A 17,770-nucleotide genomic window follows, 5' to 3' on the forward strand; every position below is an offset into this window, starting at 1 on the left:
CTCAACTCCAACATCTATATTATATTAATGTCAGCCCGACTTAAGTTATATTCTTAATTGTGTTAATCAAAAACCTTGAAATTTCAATTATATAAATATCCCCTGTGTACAGACACACATTTACAAACTCTTACTATTGTTTTTAAATACAAGTTTTTCTCCTGTGGCTTCTAGGTTTTTAAACTGTCTGCTGGGGCAGTGCAGAGGTTAACTCTTGTTACAAATTCTAGACCCTGGTGTGAGAAAATCAGCCTGCTAGGAATGAGTCTCCCTTCTTTGCTGCCCTCACTGATTATGGAGAAAAAAGAGCTACCATTGGTTAGACAAAACCCTGAGCTGTTTATTCGAACAATGGAGGCTCAGTAGGCTGACTCCCAGTCCTCCCTTAATTTCTTTTAGATAACCAACAAGGCTATAAATTCACTGAAGTTTAGATACAATTTGGATGAGTAATAGATCAAAATTTAAGCTTTTGGGATTTGTAATCTTTTCCTTGTGCTCTAAAGAGGTAAAGTGAACCTTTGAGCACGGTTACAGAAATTCTGTCCACAGCCTGAACCAAAAGTTTAAGGAATTGGATTGTTAGTTCAAATGATCTAAAACACAGTTGATTATACCATTCTACAATTTCTGAAATCTTGTTCAACTGGTAAGGTCTAGTGGTATTGGTTGAATTTGTTTTCTCTGACAGTAAAAGGATTAAAAGGTAGGAAAAATCTGAAGCTCAACAGGTAGCAGCAGAAAAATCTCATGCAAATCTCATGGCAAATAGATCAGCAGTTAAAGAAAGGTGTTTACTGGGTGTGAGGAGACACACGTGCGGCAGAGGCACTGAGAACGCAGGGAAAAAGACTTGCAAATGGAGGAGAGGAAGAGGTCAGGGAAACAACTACAACAACAACAACAAAAAACCCCAGTCTTTGCTCCAGGGCTGGTTTTTTTTTTTTTTTTTTTTTTTTTTTTTTTTTTTTTTTTTTTTTTTTTTTTTTTTTTTAACCTCTCTGAAGTTCTCCTTGCCTAATTTAGGGCTGGTTTGATGAAAGACAGGATGGTTGATTGCCCTGCAACTGTGATGTGCCCTGTCCTGATCTGGCCTTGAATTCGTTGAGCAGGGGGCCTGCTGGAGGGAGACAAAAACCTACAAAGCCTTTGTTTTTAGCTGTCAAGCTTTTGTTTCAAGCCAGGAAGTCAAGAAGCTGGCCTTCTTGGAAATTCACCACTTTTATTGCCTATGGCCCCTTTCCCTATCAGTATGCCTACCAGTGAGTCTAACTCCCAGTCTTTCACAACCTTAACCGTAATGCCATTTTAAAAAAACATTTCTGTCATTTAAAAAAACCCTAAGCACCTGCCTTTGAAGGTAGTCAGGCAGGTCTCTGAGTTCAAAGGTAGCCCCAGGTTATTCAGGGTTACATAGTAAGACTATATAACAAGTAACTTTTTCTTTTTTACTTTCTTTCCTTTTCCTTCTTTCTTCTTTTCTCTCTCTCTCTCTCTCTTTTTTTTTTTTTTTTTTTTTTTTGTTGTTGTTGTTTTGTTTTGTTTTTTCGAGACAGGGTTTCTCTGTGTAGCCTTGGCCATCCTGGACTCACTTTGTAGACAGGCTGGCCTTGAACTCACAGCAATCCGCCTGCCTCTGCCTCCCGAGTGCTGGGATTAAAGGCGTGCGCCACCACTCCCAGCTCTTCTTTTCTCTTTTTGAGACAATGTTTCTCTATGTAGCTCTGGCTACATAGTTTCGCCCTAGAACTCCCTCTGTAAACCAGGCTGGCCTCAAACTCACAAAGATCTGCCTCCTTCTGCCTCCCAAGTGCTGGGATTTCAAGTGTTATATTAAGTGACTTAAACGCCAAAATTTAGTCTTCCATAGCACTTATGAGGAGAAATCAGAAAGGATCTTTGCCTTTTGTTTTGTTTTGTTTGTTGTTTGTTTTGTTTTTTCGAGACAGGGTTTCTCTTGTAGTCATGGCTGTCACTTTGTAGACCAGGCTGACCTTGAACTCATGTTGATCTGCTTGTCTCTGCCTCCCGGTGCTGGGATTAAAGGCGTGCGCCACCACTCCTGGCTGTGTTTTTGTTTTTTACTTGCTTACTTATTTAGTAATACTGAGGCTCAAGCCTAAGGCTAAGGCCTTGGGTATGCTGGGCAAGCACTCCACTGTCAGTCTTGCTGTCTACCTAGCAACCTATGGTGTCATTACCTACCTGCCACTAGGAGTGCCCCTGCCTGGCCTAACCCTAACCCTAACCCTAAGTCTATAAAAGGGGAAACCCAGCTCTCTCTTGTACCTCTCTTTCTCTCCTCTTCCTCTCTGTCTCTCTGTTTCTCTCTGGGGTTCCCCCTCCCACTTCCCTGCTCTCCCATGCTCAGATAATAAACATCTCCACATCATATCTGTTATGTGGTGCATATTTCATATTTCACTTATCACCAATCCTTAAAAAGTATTTTAACCAAGACAGGACCTGAGTTTAATGGCACTTTCAGGCTGCTGCGCTAAGACAATGTATTTAGGAAAAAATAGAAAAAGGTAAAAAAAAAAAAAAAGTTGCGCCTGTAGGAGGCCACTGGAGAAATAGAGATATTATAATGACGGTGAGAGAAGAGTGAAGAAAAAGCACCAATTCAGGAATTCTCTCTCAAAGCAAAATCTTTCATAAAAGATTTGAACATAGATATAGGACAAAGATGAAGCCAGTGGACAAATGGCAGATGAGTAATTCAGATTTACTCAGCCAAACATTTACCACTGTAACATTATAAAATAATATTTAATTTAAGGACCTTATCTGTAAATAACAATTCTGATCATTACCGAAATAAATTCCAGACAAACAAGTCATAATAAAACAAAACTAAAAAAAAAAAAAAAAAAAGTCTGATCTTGGTATTTGTAGATCAGAAGAAAAGGAATAAATACTTTTTTTCTGGTCAGCAGCAACTGGAAAACTATCGGCAAACGAGACCATCTATCAAATTCACTAGAGCTAGGTTAGAAGCCAAAAGAACCCACAGAGGTAGAGTAGGAAATAGGGTGGAGGAGGATGTTTCTGAGATTTAACCCAAAAGGCAGTAGCTCAGATTAACAGTCAAAAGAATCTACCAGAGTCAGGGCACCTTCCAGGAGCTGTTACTTCCTGGCTGTTACATATTGCAGCCACTAGAGCTCTGCACTTGACGCCCCTGCTGTGGAATTCAAAGCGAGGTGTACAGGTTAAGCGTGAAACACACCCTGGAAAAACTTCATGTAGAAATACAATATTACATATTGCTGCATATTGCTTCCGTGTTAAGATAAATCTTCAGATGTGCAGGGTTATGTATTGTTACCTACTAGAATCACTTTCATCTTTTTTAGTTTGATGTAGCTGCGAGAAAATTTAAAAGTCCACAGCAGGCTCGCACTCAATTCCTATTGGCCAATACAGCCATAGGTTGCTAGGGGTTTCAAGGAGTAAATGGCCTTCACTTTCACACTTTTTGCACCTCAATGCCTTTTTCAATTGAAACTGACATGAAAAAAAGCAGAAAACGTCAGTGTGAGTTAGCACTAGATACTTTTTATAGAGCGCTAAGTAGGATGTCCAGCTGCTGAAGAAGAATACAAGTTGAAACCGAGAGGATGGTACAGCAGAGGCCACGCCCACCCGCTCCAGACTGCTGCTGCGGAAGCCTCTCCGAGGTTCCACAGCCCAGCGCTTTGGCGGGCTGGGGGTGGGGGGGGGGTGGGGGGGGGTGGGTGGGGGGGGTGGGGGTGGGTGGGTGGGTGGGTGGGGAGAAATGGCATACGCATGCGTAGTCGCACTTCAGTGGCCGAGTCAGCCAATGGGATTAAGCAGACAGCCCGCGCGTCCCTCTACACCCCCCCCCCCGCCTTCCATCGCCCTCCTCCCGGCGCGCAAGACCCTCCCTGGTACGTCCTCCCCTTCCTCGTCCCAGCCAGCCAGCCAGCCCGGGGGCGCGGTGCAGCGGTGGGCGGGCCCTGGCGGCGGGGCCTGACCTGGCTCGGACGGCGGGAGTCGGAGGCTGCTCTCGGCCTGCGGCGGCTAGGGCGGGACGCACGCGGTGCGGTGCAAGATGGCGGACGCGGGAGGTAAGGGGCCCTGAGTGGCCGGGCGGGGAGACCTGCGCGGCCTCCTCCGGAGCCGGGAGCTAGCGGTAGGGAGGTTGCACCGTGACGCGGGGCTCTGTGCGTTCCCGCCCGCAGTGTGGCCGCCTCGCCTCCCCGCGCTGGCTGTACTGGCGAAAGCACAAATGCTACAATCCTCCAGTAACTAGGTTTCCTTAGGTCCCGGCCTCGCCCAAAAGACTCCACTCAGGCCCCCTTCAAAGGCATCAGCTGTGGAGGCTACTCTGTTGTGATTAAGGAAACATGGTAGCATTTCTGCCGCCACTAGATGGGACTTGCTGAAATGAGGGTAGCATAGGTGCGGGCAGAGGAAGGGTGGGGAAAGTAAGGGTCAGAGGAGTTGGGAGCAACTCAGACTTACAAGACAAATTTAAGAGATCACAAGCCCTTATGGATGGCGCAGTGGTCTTTGGTGTGGTGGAACTTTCCAGCCTGTGGACAAGCGCTTCCCTAAGTATATTTGGCCTTGCCACAGCCACGTGGAGAACCCGAAGGGAAGCCAACACGTGCTAGAGTCATTTACCAGCCAAGCCAGCCTTACAAACCTAAGTTTTCTCCAGCAATGCCAGACTTAAAAATCTTTTGTTTTGTTTGTACTGGTTTTAGACTTAATTTTACGTTTTGGTTTTAGTTTTCAAGGAAATACCCAAATCTTGAGTTTGTTTCTTGTAGTAATTACTTTTCCAAAGAAGCATAAGAAGAAGAAAGATCGGAAGCCATTACAAGAAGACGACGTAGCTGTGAGTAGGAATGCTTTATCTTACTTTGACAAAGAGAGGTTAGAGAATTGAATCACGGTTAAAAGGAAAAATACTTTAAAATATTATCAAGAAATTTGCTGACACTTACTGGTAATTATGTAGAACCAGCAAAAACCGAAAATAATACAACTCCCAGAGAAGTTTTCTATCATGCAGGTCATACCAAATGGTGAAATGTTCGCCCTGAATTCCTTCTCTCTTCCACCAGCAGACCCACGGTTTTGTTAAAGTATTTGCCTTGAACTTGATGTCTCTAAAGTTTAATGAGCTCTTTTCAGTTCAGAAGTCCCAGTGACCTGGGCTTCAGAAATCACATCCCTTGTTTGTTTAAAAGGCATGTACTTCCAAAGTCACATGGGAAGATAATGTGTTTTCTCCTCTATTGAAGGAAATACAACATGCTGAAGAATTTCTTATTAAACCAGAATCCAAAGTGGCCCAACTGGACACTTCTCAGTGGCCCTTGTTACTAAAGGTATGTACTCTGTGTATCAAATAAATGCTTGAATTTTACATGATTTCTAATCAAACAGCTAATGCTTACTGCTGGGCTGGGACATGGTGTTAGTGTGCCTTTAATCCCAGTGGGCCAGGCTAGCCTGGTTTACATAGACCCTATCTCAAAAAAAAAAAAAAAAAAACCAAAATAAAACAACCAATGCTTACTGCTGGCATGTTTTAAATTTAGAAAACTTCCAAATGATGCAGCATTAAGACAGTTTTTCCGCAGCACTCGGGAGGCAGAGGCAGGCGGATTGCTGTGAGTTTGAGGCCAGCCTGGTCTACAGATTGAGTCCAGGACAGCCAAGGCTACACAGAGAAACCCTGTCTCGAAAAAAGGACACTTTTTCCAGGCTGAAGAGATGGCTCAGAGTTAAGAGCCCTGACTGATCTTCCAAAGGTCATGAGTTCCCAGCAACCACATGGTGGCTCACAACCATCTATAATAAGATCTGATGCCTTCTTCTGGCTTGCAGTCAGAATACTGTATACATAATAAATAAATGAATCTTTTTTTTTTTTTAAAGACAGTTTTTAATGTATCTTGTGATGAAGGGCTCAGTTATGTAAAAAAAATTTAATTCATCCAACATTGTTCTGTAATATAGTATGTCACCAAAATGTTAATTGCTGTCAGTTATTAGATAATTGTACTTCTGAAAGTAAACTGCATATTGTTTCAGTGCCTAGGAGTTTTAAAGCCAGACACCTTTGAATCAAGATTGTGACCGTAGGCCAGTCATTTTTGTTGTTGTTTTCTTTTGGTTTTGGTTTTGTTTCTCCAGACATGGTTTCTCTGTGTAGCCTTGGCTATCTTAGACTCACTTTGTAGACCAGGCTGTCCTTGAACTCACAGAGATCGCCTGTCTCTGCCTCTCCAGTGCTGAGATTAAAGGCCTGCGCCACCACGCCCAGTTTAGGCTGATCATTTAACCTCACTGAATCTATTAGTTGCTCATATTTTCTCTTAGGATGATGTGCTGGGGTTATTCTATGAAGCACGTCATAGAAATTATAGGTTATTATTTAGGGATTTAAATGGTGGAATTGAATAATGGGCTGAACTAAAATTTATAATTTTTACAAAGTGGATGCCAGCTATAAATTGAGGCATCTCTTAACGAAGAGGTGCTTTTAATATAAACTTTAATTTATTACAGTGTGGGTGGGATGTGGGCGCATGACACACTTGAGGTGTGTGTGGAAGTCAAAGAATAATTTACAAAAGTCTGTTCTCAACTACAGTGTGAGTTCTTTTGTTTTTCTGTTTTTTGAGGCAGGGTTTCTCTGTGTAGGCTTGGCTGACCTGGAACTCGCTCTGTAGAGCAGGCTGGCCTGCCTCTGCAGCCCAAGTGCTGGGATTAAAAGCACAAGCCACCACTGCCCACTTAAAAAAAAAAAGATTTATCTATTTAAGGTGTATGAGTGCCCTATTTGCATGTACACCTGCAGGCCAGAAGAGAGCATCAGATCCCAGTATAGATGGTTGTGAGCCACCATGTGGTTGCTGGGAATTGAACTCAGGACCTCCAGAAGAGCAGCCAGTGTCTTAACTGCTGAGCCATCTCTCCAGCCCCCATCTATATTTCGTATGTTGGCCCTGGAAAAAGAGCTAGCACACACGGTAGACATGGACTCTGCTGTGAGAAATCTTAGCCAGAGATGGGAGAGACAGTTAAACAAATACTGCTATTTGTAGTAGGCACAATGAAACTAAATTGATGAAAGATGGGCTTCGGTTGGTGAATTCTTACTAAATGGTGGCTAAACCTTAGGCAGGAGTCTGAAAAGAGACAGACAAATGAAGAGCAGAGGTAGAGATCTGGAGCAGCTGTCCATGTTGAAAAAAGTTGCCAGGTGTAGTCAGTTTGGGTGATCAAGAAATTTAAAGCTGTTAGGTGGTTTTTTGTTTGTTTTTGTTTTTAAATATTTTATTTAATTTTAATCTATGTGCATTGGTGTGAGGGTGTCAGATCTTGGAGACAGCTGTGAGCTGCCATGTGGGTACTAGGAATTGAACCCGGGTCCTTTGTAAGAACAGGCAGTGCTCTTAACTACTCAACCGTCTCTCCGGCCCCAGCTGTTAGGTGTTTTATAGTACCTTCAACAGGTCTCTTTTTAAAGCAGCGACTATAAATACTCAGATTTGACTTTTTTTCACTAGTATTGGGAATTTCCCCAGTATTTAAGAAGGCTTAGTAGTGTGTGTTACACTAATTACTGTGTTAATGGGAGCAAAACTATACATTTATGGGCTTGAAGGGCTACCATGGTTGGTGGTGGACCTTTTGTTTTGTTTCATATTTTGATTTTTCAAGGGTTTCTCTCTGTAGCCTTGGTTGTCTTGGACTTGCTTTGTAGACCAGGATCTGCCTGGGATCACAGGCATGTGCTACCACACCCGGCTCTTAATGGTGGTACTTACTGACTCATTGTTTTACTTCTGTCAATGTATTATTAAGGTTATGTTTTGCGATTTATGTTATTGCTTTCTAGAATTTTGATAAGCTAAATGTAAGGACAACACACTATACACCTATTCCTTGTGGTTCAAATCCTCTGAAGCGGGAGATTGGGGACTATATCAGGTAAGCATGATGAAAAAGCTGTGTTCAAACTTAAATTCTATTGAAACTGATGCTTTCATATTAGTCATTCAATGACGTAGTGGCAGCTTAGAACAGCTTTACCCATATGTGTGATTTTCTTTCCTTTTTAACTCTGCACGCTGTCTTTTAGACCGGAAGGACAGGTGGTATACAATTACTTCTTTTTCTATTCTAGGACAGGTTTCATTAATCTTGACAAGCCCTCTAACCCCTCTTCCCATGAGGTGGTGGCCTGGATCCGACGGATACTTCGGGTAGAGAAGACAGGCCACAGTGGCACACTGGATCCCAAAGTGACTGGCTGTTTAATTGTGTGCATTGAAAGAGCCACTCGTTTGGTGAAATCACAGCAGAGTGCAGGTTTGTCAACGAGAGTAGGGGGCTATCTCTTTAGACAGTTCCAGACACTAAACATGTATATATTGAACCAACTTGTCTGTTTCCTAGTGCTGGAGCTGCTCTTTGCTGTTGTTGTTTGTTTGGTGTGGTTTGGTTTTTTGGTGGTATTTTGTTTTATTTTTTTGGTTGTTGTTGTTTTTTTGTTTTTTGAGACAAAGTTTCTATGTATAGCCCTGGCTGACTTAGAACTCTATATCAGGCTGGCCTCAGTCTACCTGCCTCTGCCTCTCAACTTCTAGAATTAAAGGTGTGTGCCACCATTGCCTGGCATGCTGGCTGCTGTTTAACTCTGGTCGTGCCTCTATCTCAAGTGTCTTGCCCTCATTTTCATCTAAGAAACTTATGCTTAGGTATTTTCTAGTGATTCTAGTCAGATTCTACAGAAGGTATTCCATCTGTCTCTGCCATCACATTGGGCAGTAAAGTATGTGTGTGAATGTGTGTGCTTTTTCCTTTCTTTTTTGGTGAGTAGGTCATGCTGCTTGGGAAATCTCAGTCCTCCCTTCTCCGCCACCAAACTGCTGGGTTTGAGTTATAGGCATGTGCTATGACTGAAGAAAAAGTATTTCTTTTCTCTATCTACAACATGAAGTCTGTTAGTACAGATTTTACTGAAACATGATGTTGGAGTCCCAGCTATTTCTGCCACGTAAAATGGCAATGGTAGAACATTTGTAAAACAGAAAACTCAGTGGCCACACCTGACTACTCTTTTGTCATTTTTCAGGCAAAGAGTATGTGGGAATTGTCCGGCTGCACAATGCCATTGAAGGGGGTACTCAGCTTTCTAGGGTAAGTCTATAACTGTAGGGAGGATACCTTGGATAAGTTGAAGTCTTCCTGGCTAGTACCTCTTGTGCCCTTTCAACAGGCTGTCCTAGCTTCCTGGGTGGAGAACAACCTGGTGATAGGGATGTCTTCCAGCCATGTCTTTTCTGAGAAGGAAGTGGCTGAAAATGAGGGAACTGAACTAAAGTTAAAATGATGTCCCTTAGACTCCCTAAAATGCCCCTTTGTCTTATTTAAAAATGAGTCCACATAATAAATTTGTTTTTGTTTGTGTGTTTGTTTGTGGTTTGTCCTTAGGCCCTAGAGACTCTGACAGGTGCCCTGTTTCAGCGACCCCCGCTTATTGCTGCAGTAAAGAGGCAGCTTCGAGTGAGGACTATCTACGAGAGCAAAATGATAGAATATGATCCTGAAAGAAGATTAGGTGGGTCATTGGGCCTATATCAAGCTGAGTTGCTTCTGATTCTGCTATTAGGGGTAGAAGCTCTGAGCATATTGTGTAGTCAGTCGTACTCTATTCCTTATGTCTGTTAACTCTAGTCTTTTTTGTTAGTTTTTAGATAGGGTCTCTCCATTACATGTGTCTAGTGTTCTGGAAGTTGCTATGTATGTAATCCAGGCTGGCCTTGAACTCATAGAAATCCACCGGTCTCTGCCTCCTGAGATTGAAGTTGGGGTACCATTATGCCTAGGGTTTTCAGTAATCTTGATGATTCAGTTGGAGGAGGAAATCATGTATTTACTCAAGAAAATAGGTGCTGTGCTGGGCGTGGTTGTCATGCCTTTAATCCCAGCAGAGGCAGAAGGATCTCTGAGTTTGAGGCCGGCTGGTCTACAGAGTGAGTCCAGGACAGCCAGGGCTACACAGAAACCCTGTCTCGAAAAGCCAAAGCTGGCAGAGGCAGGCGGATTGCTGTGAGTTCAAGGCCAGTCTGGTCTACAAAGCGAGTCTAGGACAGCCAAGGCTACACAGAGAAACTTTGTCTCAAAAAGTTAAAAAGTTTTTTAAAAAAAAAAAAAAAAGGAAAGAAAGAAAAGCCAAAGTTACTTGTCTGTGTGTCTTATCTTAGGAATCTTTTGGGTGAGCTGTGAAGCTGGCACCTACATTCGAACACTATGTGTACACCTTGGCTTGTTGCTGGGAGTTGGTGGTCAGATGCAGGAACTTCGGAGGGTGCGTTCTGGAGTCATGAGTGAAAAGGTATGCAATTAATTATAGGACTAGAGGTTTTGGGTTTTTTGTTTGTTTGTTTATGGACAGGGTTTCTCTGTGTAGCCCTGCCTGTCCTGGACTCACTGTGTAGACCAGGCTGGCCTTGAACTCATAGGGATCTGCCTGCCTCTGCCTCCCAAGTGCTGGGATTAAAGATGTGCTCAGGACTAGAGAGGGCTTTAGAACTGGTTCTTATACTCTGTCCTTGGTAGAACTCTGTCTGCTTTATATCTTTTTAGGAAAGACTCCAAAGTGTTGAGTTCAGTTCAGGGCAGCTTCCCTGTTCTGTTAATTAAACTTTGGGACATTGAAATTGGCTAAAGGAAATGATTGAGTAGAGCGTAATTACTCTGTTCATATGCTTCCTAGTCTACACCAGTCTTGCTTAGAGCTAGAGGAGGTGACTCAGTGTTAGAGCACTTGGCAAGCATTTGCAAATACCTGGGTTCCATACTAAGCGGTACCAAAAATGGAGTGCCCTGCTTAGATCTAATATGGCGACGTGTACAAATGCCTTAAAGGAGATTCTTAAAAACTCACGATGAGCCTAGACTAGAAAAGAGCGTATAGTTACATTCAGTTGTTAAAAGCTTGGGGGTCTGATGGATGGATGTGTAGTGTGAAGACACAGAATTTAATGTCTGATTGCCTTTCAGGACCACATGGTGACAATGCATGATGTACTTGATGCTCAGTGGTTGTATGACAACCATAAGGATGAGAGTTACTTGCGACGTGTTATTTACCCTTTGGAAAAGCTGTTGACATCTCATAAACGTCTGGTTATGAAAGATAGTGCAGTAAGTTATGGGTTAAGAGTCTGTGTTTGCAGAGAATGTGGCTTCAAAGATGAAATGTTATTGTGAAATGATATTTATGTTTTTGTTTTCCTTGTGGTTACTCCTCTCCCCCATTGTATAGGTTCTCTTTCTGCCATTAATAATGGAAACATATACTGCTAGATTTGTTAAATTAGGTTAAAACCCGGTATATCACTTTAAAGTAAAATTTCAATTCTAGGTCTATCTGCATTTCAAAATAAGGTAAATTTAACATTGAGTTAGTATTCTTTCTCAAGCAACTTTGTTCAAGTAGTAAACTATCAGTGATATCTAAAATTTGCCCTCCTCTAATTTGTGGTTCTGGCTGTGCCTAAAATAATCTTGATTTCTTTAAGTTACTATAAATGATTATTTCAATGGGACTGGAGGATTTCAGAGGTATGCTATTTACTCAGTAGGGATTTCAGTGAAATACTGCTTTCTGTTGAAGTACAATATCATTTGAGACAATATAATCCAGACTTCACTGAGCTGATCATCAGCTCTTACTGTGTATTCACTGGATTACCTTATAATGTAACTCCCGCAGGCCAGAAGAGGGCGCCAGGTCACATAGATGATGGTGAGCCACCATGTGGTTGCTGGGAATTGAACTCAGGACCTTTGGAAGAGCAGGTGGCACTCTTAACCACTGAGCCATCTCTCCAGCCCCTTGTTTATATTGTGGATGTCTTATGATATATGTATGTATGTGAGCACATGCATGGTGCAATGTGTCTTTGACCTCAGGGTAATTCTGTAGAGTCAGTTTCCTCCTTCTGTCTTTATGTCTTTTGGCATTGAATGTGGGCCATCAGACATGCTGAGTCATCTTTAAAGTTTTCTTTTGTATTTTGTAGCTAATGTGAATTCTTTAGAGCAGTGCTAGCACATAATAGATGTTTGCTACTGTTCTGTTTCTCTTTGTCCTCCACTGTAGTCAATGGGCTATCAGTGCTATTAGTCCTATTTCCCACTCTCAGGCTACCTCCCCCTTCAGTCTTCCTCTGTTCCGGGATGGAAGTGGAACAGGCATGATGAATAACATCTTGTGTGATCCTGTCTCCGTAGGTGAATGCAATTTGCTATGGGGCCAAGATCATGCTTCCTGGTGTTCTCCGATATGAGGATGGCATGGAGGTCAACCAGGAGATTGTGGTCATTACCACCAAAGGGGAAGCTATATGCATGGGTAAGGAGGGGAGTAGCCCTCATTATTTCTTGAATTGGGGCTGTGCATCACCAAAGCTAGGTTCATTTTCAGCCAATCCCATGTCAGAGTCCCTTGATTTTATATATTCATGGTGTCTTCTGGGGGTTTGTATGGATAATTTATGAATAATTTAGAATTTATTAGGTTAGTTGGATATAGATTAAGAAGGAAATATTGTATGCTCTTGACTAGTGAAACTCCAAGATTAAGAGTAGTGATGGTTGTCTGTGATGATTAAAGGAGAGCCTTTTAAGAAAAATATTTATTTTATGTATATGCACACCAGAAAAGCACATCAGATCATATTACAATGGTTGTGAGCCACCATGTAGTTGCTGGGAATTGAGCTTAGGACCTCTGGAGGAGCGGGCAGTGTTCTTATCTTCTGAGCCATGTCTCCAATTCCTTTTTGGGTTTTTGTTTTGTTTTGCTTTTTTAAAGATTTATTAATTATGTTTAGCGTTCTGCCTGCATATATACCTGCAGGCCAGAAGAGGGCACCAGATCTCATTATAGATGGCTGTGAGCTGCCATGTGGTTGCTGGGAATTGAACTCAGGACCTCTGGAAGAGCAGCCAGTGCTCTTAACCTCTGAGCCATCTCTCCAGTTCCCCTTTTTGGTTTTGGAGACAGTTTCTCTGTGTAGCCTTGGCAGTCCTAGAACACTCTTTGTAGACCAGGCTGGCCTTGACCTTATATAGAAGTTCATCTGCCTATGCTTCCTGAGTGCTGGGATTAAAGGCCTGTGCAGTCACTGCCAGGTGTATTAGTGACTTAATTTGTAAAAGTTTAGCTAGCTACTATTGGATTGATTATCCCATACAACCTATAGTGCTCTGTGGCCTTCTCCATAAGTCCAAGCTATTCATTTAGTAACTCTAATTTGCACCAGAAGTAAGTCTCGTCTCAGTTCTGTGGGCAGGTATCTGTGAAAGGTTCATTCTGATTTATAGCAGAACAGAGATTCTTACAACTTTAAATTGTAAGTTTGAGGGTGGTATACACATCATTCATGCATCTCTGTAGAGGTACATGTCTTCTAATGTGTTTCTTCAGTTACTTTTGTTGTCTTTTAATTTGTTAAGTTTAACATTACTTCAAATGACTCTTGTTGTGGTGGGGACTTTTCTATATCCTAAGGAAAGTCCAGTGTTCTAAAAAGGCATACATAAAAGAGTAGAACTCATCTATTACCAAAACATTCTTTTTTCTCTTTTTAATGCCTGCAGCTATTGCATTGATGACTACAGCAGTGATTTCCACCTGTGACCATGGTATAGTAGCCAAGATAAAGAGGGTGATCATGGAGAGAGATACTTATCCTCGCAAGTGGGGTTTGGGTCCAAAGGTCAGTGACACTAGGTTGTATCCTTTGCTTGGTTATATTTGTCTTAGTAAGTACTGACTAGTACAGCCCTGCTACAGCCTTTTATTACTCGGGGCTCTAGATTATTGATGGTGAGCAGAGGCATGCCCTGCCGTGGACTTCAGAGATTCTCACTCTAGTTGGAGCATTATTTAAATAATTGCACTGGGGTGGTGAATTATGAATGTCAAGAATGTGGAGAAGTTTCTTGGTCCCCGGAGTATGCACAGTGAAAGTTTTAACCCCATCTTGAGGCTGGGGGCTTTTCACTTAAGCCATTGTGAAGATTTAAGTTTGATATTGATGACAATAAGGGGAGAGGGAAGGATTCAGGACAGTTTTATAAGGGGCATGAGGTCCTGCTGAGAATATGTGAAAGTCTATACAGACTTGGTCTAAGCCATGATGTGTGATCGTAATGGCTACTTCCTGAATTGATAATAGTTTAATGTTTGAAATGCTTCCAGGCAAGTCAGAAGAAGATGATGATCAAGCAAGGACTTCTAGACAAGCATGGCAAACCCACAGACAACACACCTGCCACCTGGAAACAGGATTACATTGACTATAGGTAAAGATGGGTTTGTTTGTTTTCAATTGTCTTTTTTTTTTTTTTTTTTTTAATTTTTATTATTTCTTTGTGAAATTTACATCACACACCCCAATTCCACCCATCTCCCCATCCGTTCATATCCACCCTCAGCCCTTGCAACCTTCTCCCCAAAAGAAAAAGAAAACTCTCATTGTGGAAGCTGGAGTATGTCTCAGTGTGTCCCACAGTATACCCTTCTGTCCACACATGCAGATGTTCATTACAGTGAGTCATTGGTCTAGTTCAAGGCCTCTGGCATCGATTACAAGTGAGGACAGGAGACTGCACAGCCACGGGGAGGTGAAGGTTTTATTTGGGGCAACTGCTAAATACTAGGCCATACACAGGCCCTTATGTTGTAGTTCAGTTTTCTTTTTCTTGCTTGGCTCTTTGAGGCCTGGGCCAGGTAGTAACTACTACTGTACAGGCCCGAGCTTATTTACTAGCCAAGGCATGGGCTATGAAGAGAATCAGTATCATGCAGAAACAACTGGTGGATTGAGCATCAGTATTTCATGGAGGCTTTAGGATTGCCCCATATCAATGAATAACAAGACATGGCAGGACGACTGTGAATGTAACCTCATGTTACTACCTCTTTTCAGTGATTCTGGCAAGATTGCACTGGTTGCTGAAGTGGTACAAGCCCCCCAGTTAGCTGATGACACAGTACAAGTCATAAAAGTGAGTGGTATGATCTGTTTGAAATGTGTTTCAGAAAGAAAGAAAGAAACATGTTTCAAGCTGGGTTGTGGTAACGCATGTCTTTAGTCTCAGGTGGATCTCTGAGTTTGAGGACTGCCAAGGCTACACAGAGAAACCCTGTCTCAAAACAAATAAAAGAAGGAAAGAAAAAAGAAATCGCCTTAAGAGATAATTCTAAGATAGACTCGTATTTAACAGTGTAGTCCAGTCACATGTCCTAGCTAGTAAGGCTTTTATCCATGCTGTGGTCTACACACATGTGGCTTGTTGGGTTCAGTGGCATTTGTGTTACTGTGTCTGCTGTAGCGGGAGTGTGGGCTTAAGAATCAGTTACCTTGGACAGGCAGTGGTGCACATCTTTAATCCCAGCACTCAGGAGACAGAGGCAGGTGGATCTATTGAATTTGAGGACAGCCTGGTCTATAGAGTGAGTTCCAGGACAGACAAGGCTGTTACACAGAGAAACTCTGTCTTGAAAAACAAACAACAAAACCGTTACTTGGCTCCTACCTCTGCTGTGGCAATAGCCTTGTGTGGAATATGTGTCACATATATTTTGATTCTACCTTGAATCTTAAGTGCTGAAATCAGAGGCCTATAGTAAACTCAGCAGGAATAGAATTGTCAGACACTAGCAAATATCGTCAGTTAATACTAGCTCACTGTAAAGAAGCTATGTGGGTGGAACTTGTGGTTTGTCAAATGTGAAAGCACCTAAGGGAACATTCGCAGGCCTTGAAGTTGGTTCACTAAGACAGTTTCTCAGGCCTTCTATACCCCAAGCTGCTTTGGCACACCTATACTGCATGGTCCATGGCTTTTATTTTTCTTTGGTGAGATACTGTCTACAAGTCTTTAATAAATCAGCTACTATTCAAGTTTGTAGACACAAAACTGTTGAGTTTACTGGGGATCTTTTGGGATAACTGTCCACATTTCTAACTTGGCATGAATTACTATTTTTTTATCTCAGAGGAAGCGGGAGAGTGAGAGTGAAAGTGATGAGATCCCCCCAGCAGTTCCTCAGTTGAAGAAAGAAAAGAAGAAGAAGAAAGACAAGAAGCCCAAAACTGTACTAGAAAGTGGGGGCGAAGCTGGAGACGGGGTATGTGTGAACTATGGGTGCCTTTGTGCTAGCTGAGTCCTTGCCAGGAATTGTACAAGAGTGGGGTTTCTACCATTGCCTCTTTTGGTGCTGCCCTGTGCTCTGTCCACCCTCCTTGGGCAGAGAAGTAGGGACACCCAGCATTTTAGAGCTATGGATCATGGTTGGAATTATTTTGCTGGTGGATGGAGAAGATATGTAAGTAGACACCTAGTACTTCACTGAGGTCACAGGCAAACATTTGTTTAACCCCAAATGTCCTTAGAGATTTTGAATAGACTTGACTGCAATTTGCCAGGTTTCTTTTGCAAACAGTCATAAATGTTTTGTCAGTGGGTGTTTGAACTTACTTTCTCTTTCTTTAGGACAGTGATACCACCAAAAAGAAAAAGAAGAAGAAAGTAAAAGTGGAAGAGATGTCTGAATAGTAAAAGCCACTTCTTCAAGTCTTATATCCAGCTGGGAGGAGAAATGAAAGCCTTATTGAGAAAACTTGGTTGAGGGAAAACAGAGGTCCCAAACAGAGTTCTGGGACACTTTAGCTGCATGACCTCAGTGGTTAGCTGGTGTGGCCATCTCATCCCTTCCTGTCCTGTTTTAAGGATATGACAGATGAAAGCAGATTTTTGCCACCACTCCTTCTGCTTGCTTTGAGTGAGGAAGCTGCACGTTTACACATGTCACTGCCTAGTAGCTGTCTGCAGCTGTTTATTAATGGCCATTTTAAACAATGCCATAGATAGTCCTCTCCTAGTTTACTTTTTTTAATGTTTGTAAAAATGAATTATGCTAAATAAAATGGTATAGAACCTCCCGTGATTAAAAGAAGAATGTAATTGTACCATGTTCACTGGGGAAATCCTAATCTCAGTGTCCTGTGAGGACTGCTTTATTCTGGTATTGGGTATGCCTGTTGGTGTCTGTGGTGTTCAGGCCAGTACTCCATGCATTGTTATGTACAGCAGGATTTATCCAACTCTTTTCTGGCTACTTGTGTTTGTGGTAGAAGCCAAAGCATTCCTATATATCCTCCTGTTTTAATGTTCATTTTCCTTTGAATAATGGAACTATTCACTGCTGAGAGAATGTAATTTGTTGCTTTTCAAAGTATTCTTATTAGTTGTTAGGTTTACTAATTGGTAATCTTGGACTGGCAGGGCAAAAATGAAAATATTTTTATAAAAAATCTGGGGATTACCATGTCCTATTTGGAATTTGTGTTTCCTTTGAGTAGTTTAAAATTTCTTAATTCTGTGTGCTACATTGGCATTGGGGCCAATTGCCTGCAGTCAGCTACTCTCAAGGGGAACATTACTAATGGAGTGTTCTCCAGAAAAGAGAGGAAAGGTAGATCTATTACATACTGTGCTGGGGGACAAATGGGCTTGTAAGATATCAAGGTTGGAGGTATTGCTGCTAGGAAACTACCAGTTTTGGAGTTGACTGCAGGCCGAGCAGGGAAAAGGGGGTGGGATGTGTTACAAATTTGAAGATTTATTCTTGTGACATAGTAAAAGAGTCCAGGATTGTTTACTGTGTGTCCAAAGAATATAAGCAGAAGTTCTA

General features: G+C 42.2%; 1 protein-coding gene and 1 non-coding gene across 2 annotated transcripts; both read left to right on the forward strand.

Annotated features, from left to right (window-relative positions):
- Nucleotides 1-8,221: 8,221 nt before the first annotated feature.
- Nucleotides 8,222-17,623, forward strand: Dkc1 (dyskerin pseudouridine synthase 1). Its single transcript, XM_051141697.1, has 10 exons — nt 8,222-8,361; nt 9,487-9,613; nt 10,260-10,390; nt 11,059-11,202; nt 12,295-12,415; nt 13,666-13,784; nt 14,270-14,373; nt 15,000-15,078; nt 16,073-16,204; nt 16,570-17,623. Exons 2-10 carry the CDS (start codon nt 9,583-9,585, stop codon nt 16,630-16,632), a joined length of 924 nt encoding a protein of 307 aa, XP_050997654.1. The 5' UTR covers nt 8,222-8,361; nt 9,487-9,582; the 3' UTR covers nt 16,633-17,623.
- LOC127186020 (small nucleolar RNA SNORA36 family) lies at nt 10,648-10,780 on the forward strand. The gene has a single exon (XR_007830276.1). It is a non-coding gene; the product is annotated as a small nucleolar RNA SNORA36 family (small nucleolar RNA).
- Nucleotides 17,624-17,770: the final 147 nt, after the last annotated feature.

This window comes from Acomys russatus, chromosome X (genome assembly GCF_903995435.1).
Source record: "Acomys russatus chromosome X, mAcoRus1.1, whole genome shotgun sequence".
In the NCBI taxonomy this organism is placed as follows: Eukaryota; Metazoa; Chordata; class Mammalia; order Rodentia; family Muridae; genus Acomys; species Acomys russatus.

What these genes read in the sequence shown, in the direction of transcription:
- Dkc1 (XM_051141697.1), top strand. Translation starts at nt 9,583, where the DNA reads ATGATAGAATATGATCCTGAAAGAAGATTAG. An exon ending in TGATCCTGAAAGAAGATTAG is followed by an intron (nt 9,614 to 10,259) that starts GTGGGTCATTGG and finishes GTCTTATCTTAG; the next exon opens with GAATCTTTTGGGTGAGCTGT. An exon ending in ACACAGTACAAGTCATAAAA is followed by an intron (nt 15,079 to 16,072) that starts GTGAGTGGTATG and finishes TTTTTATCTCAG; the next exon opens with AGGAAGCGGGAGAGTGAGAG.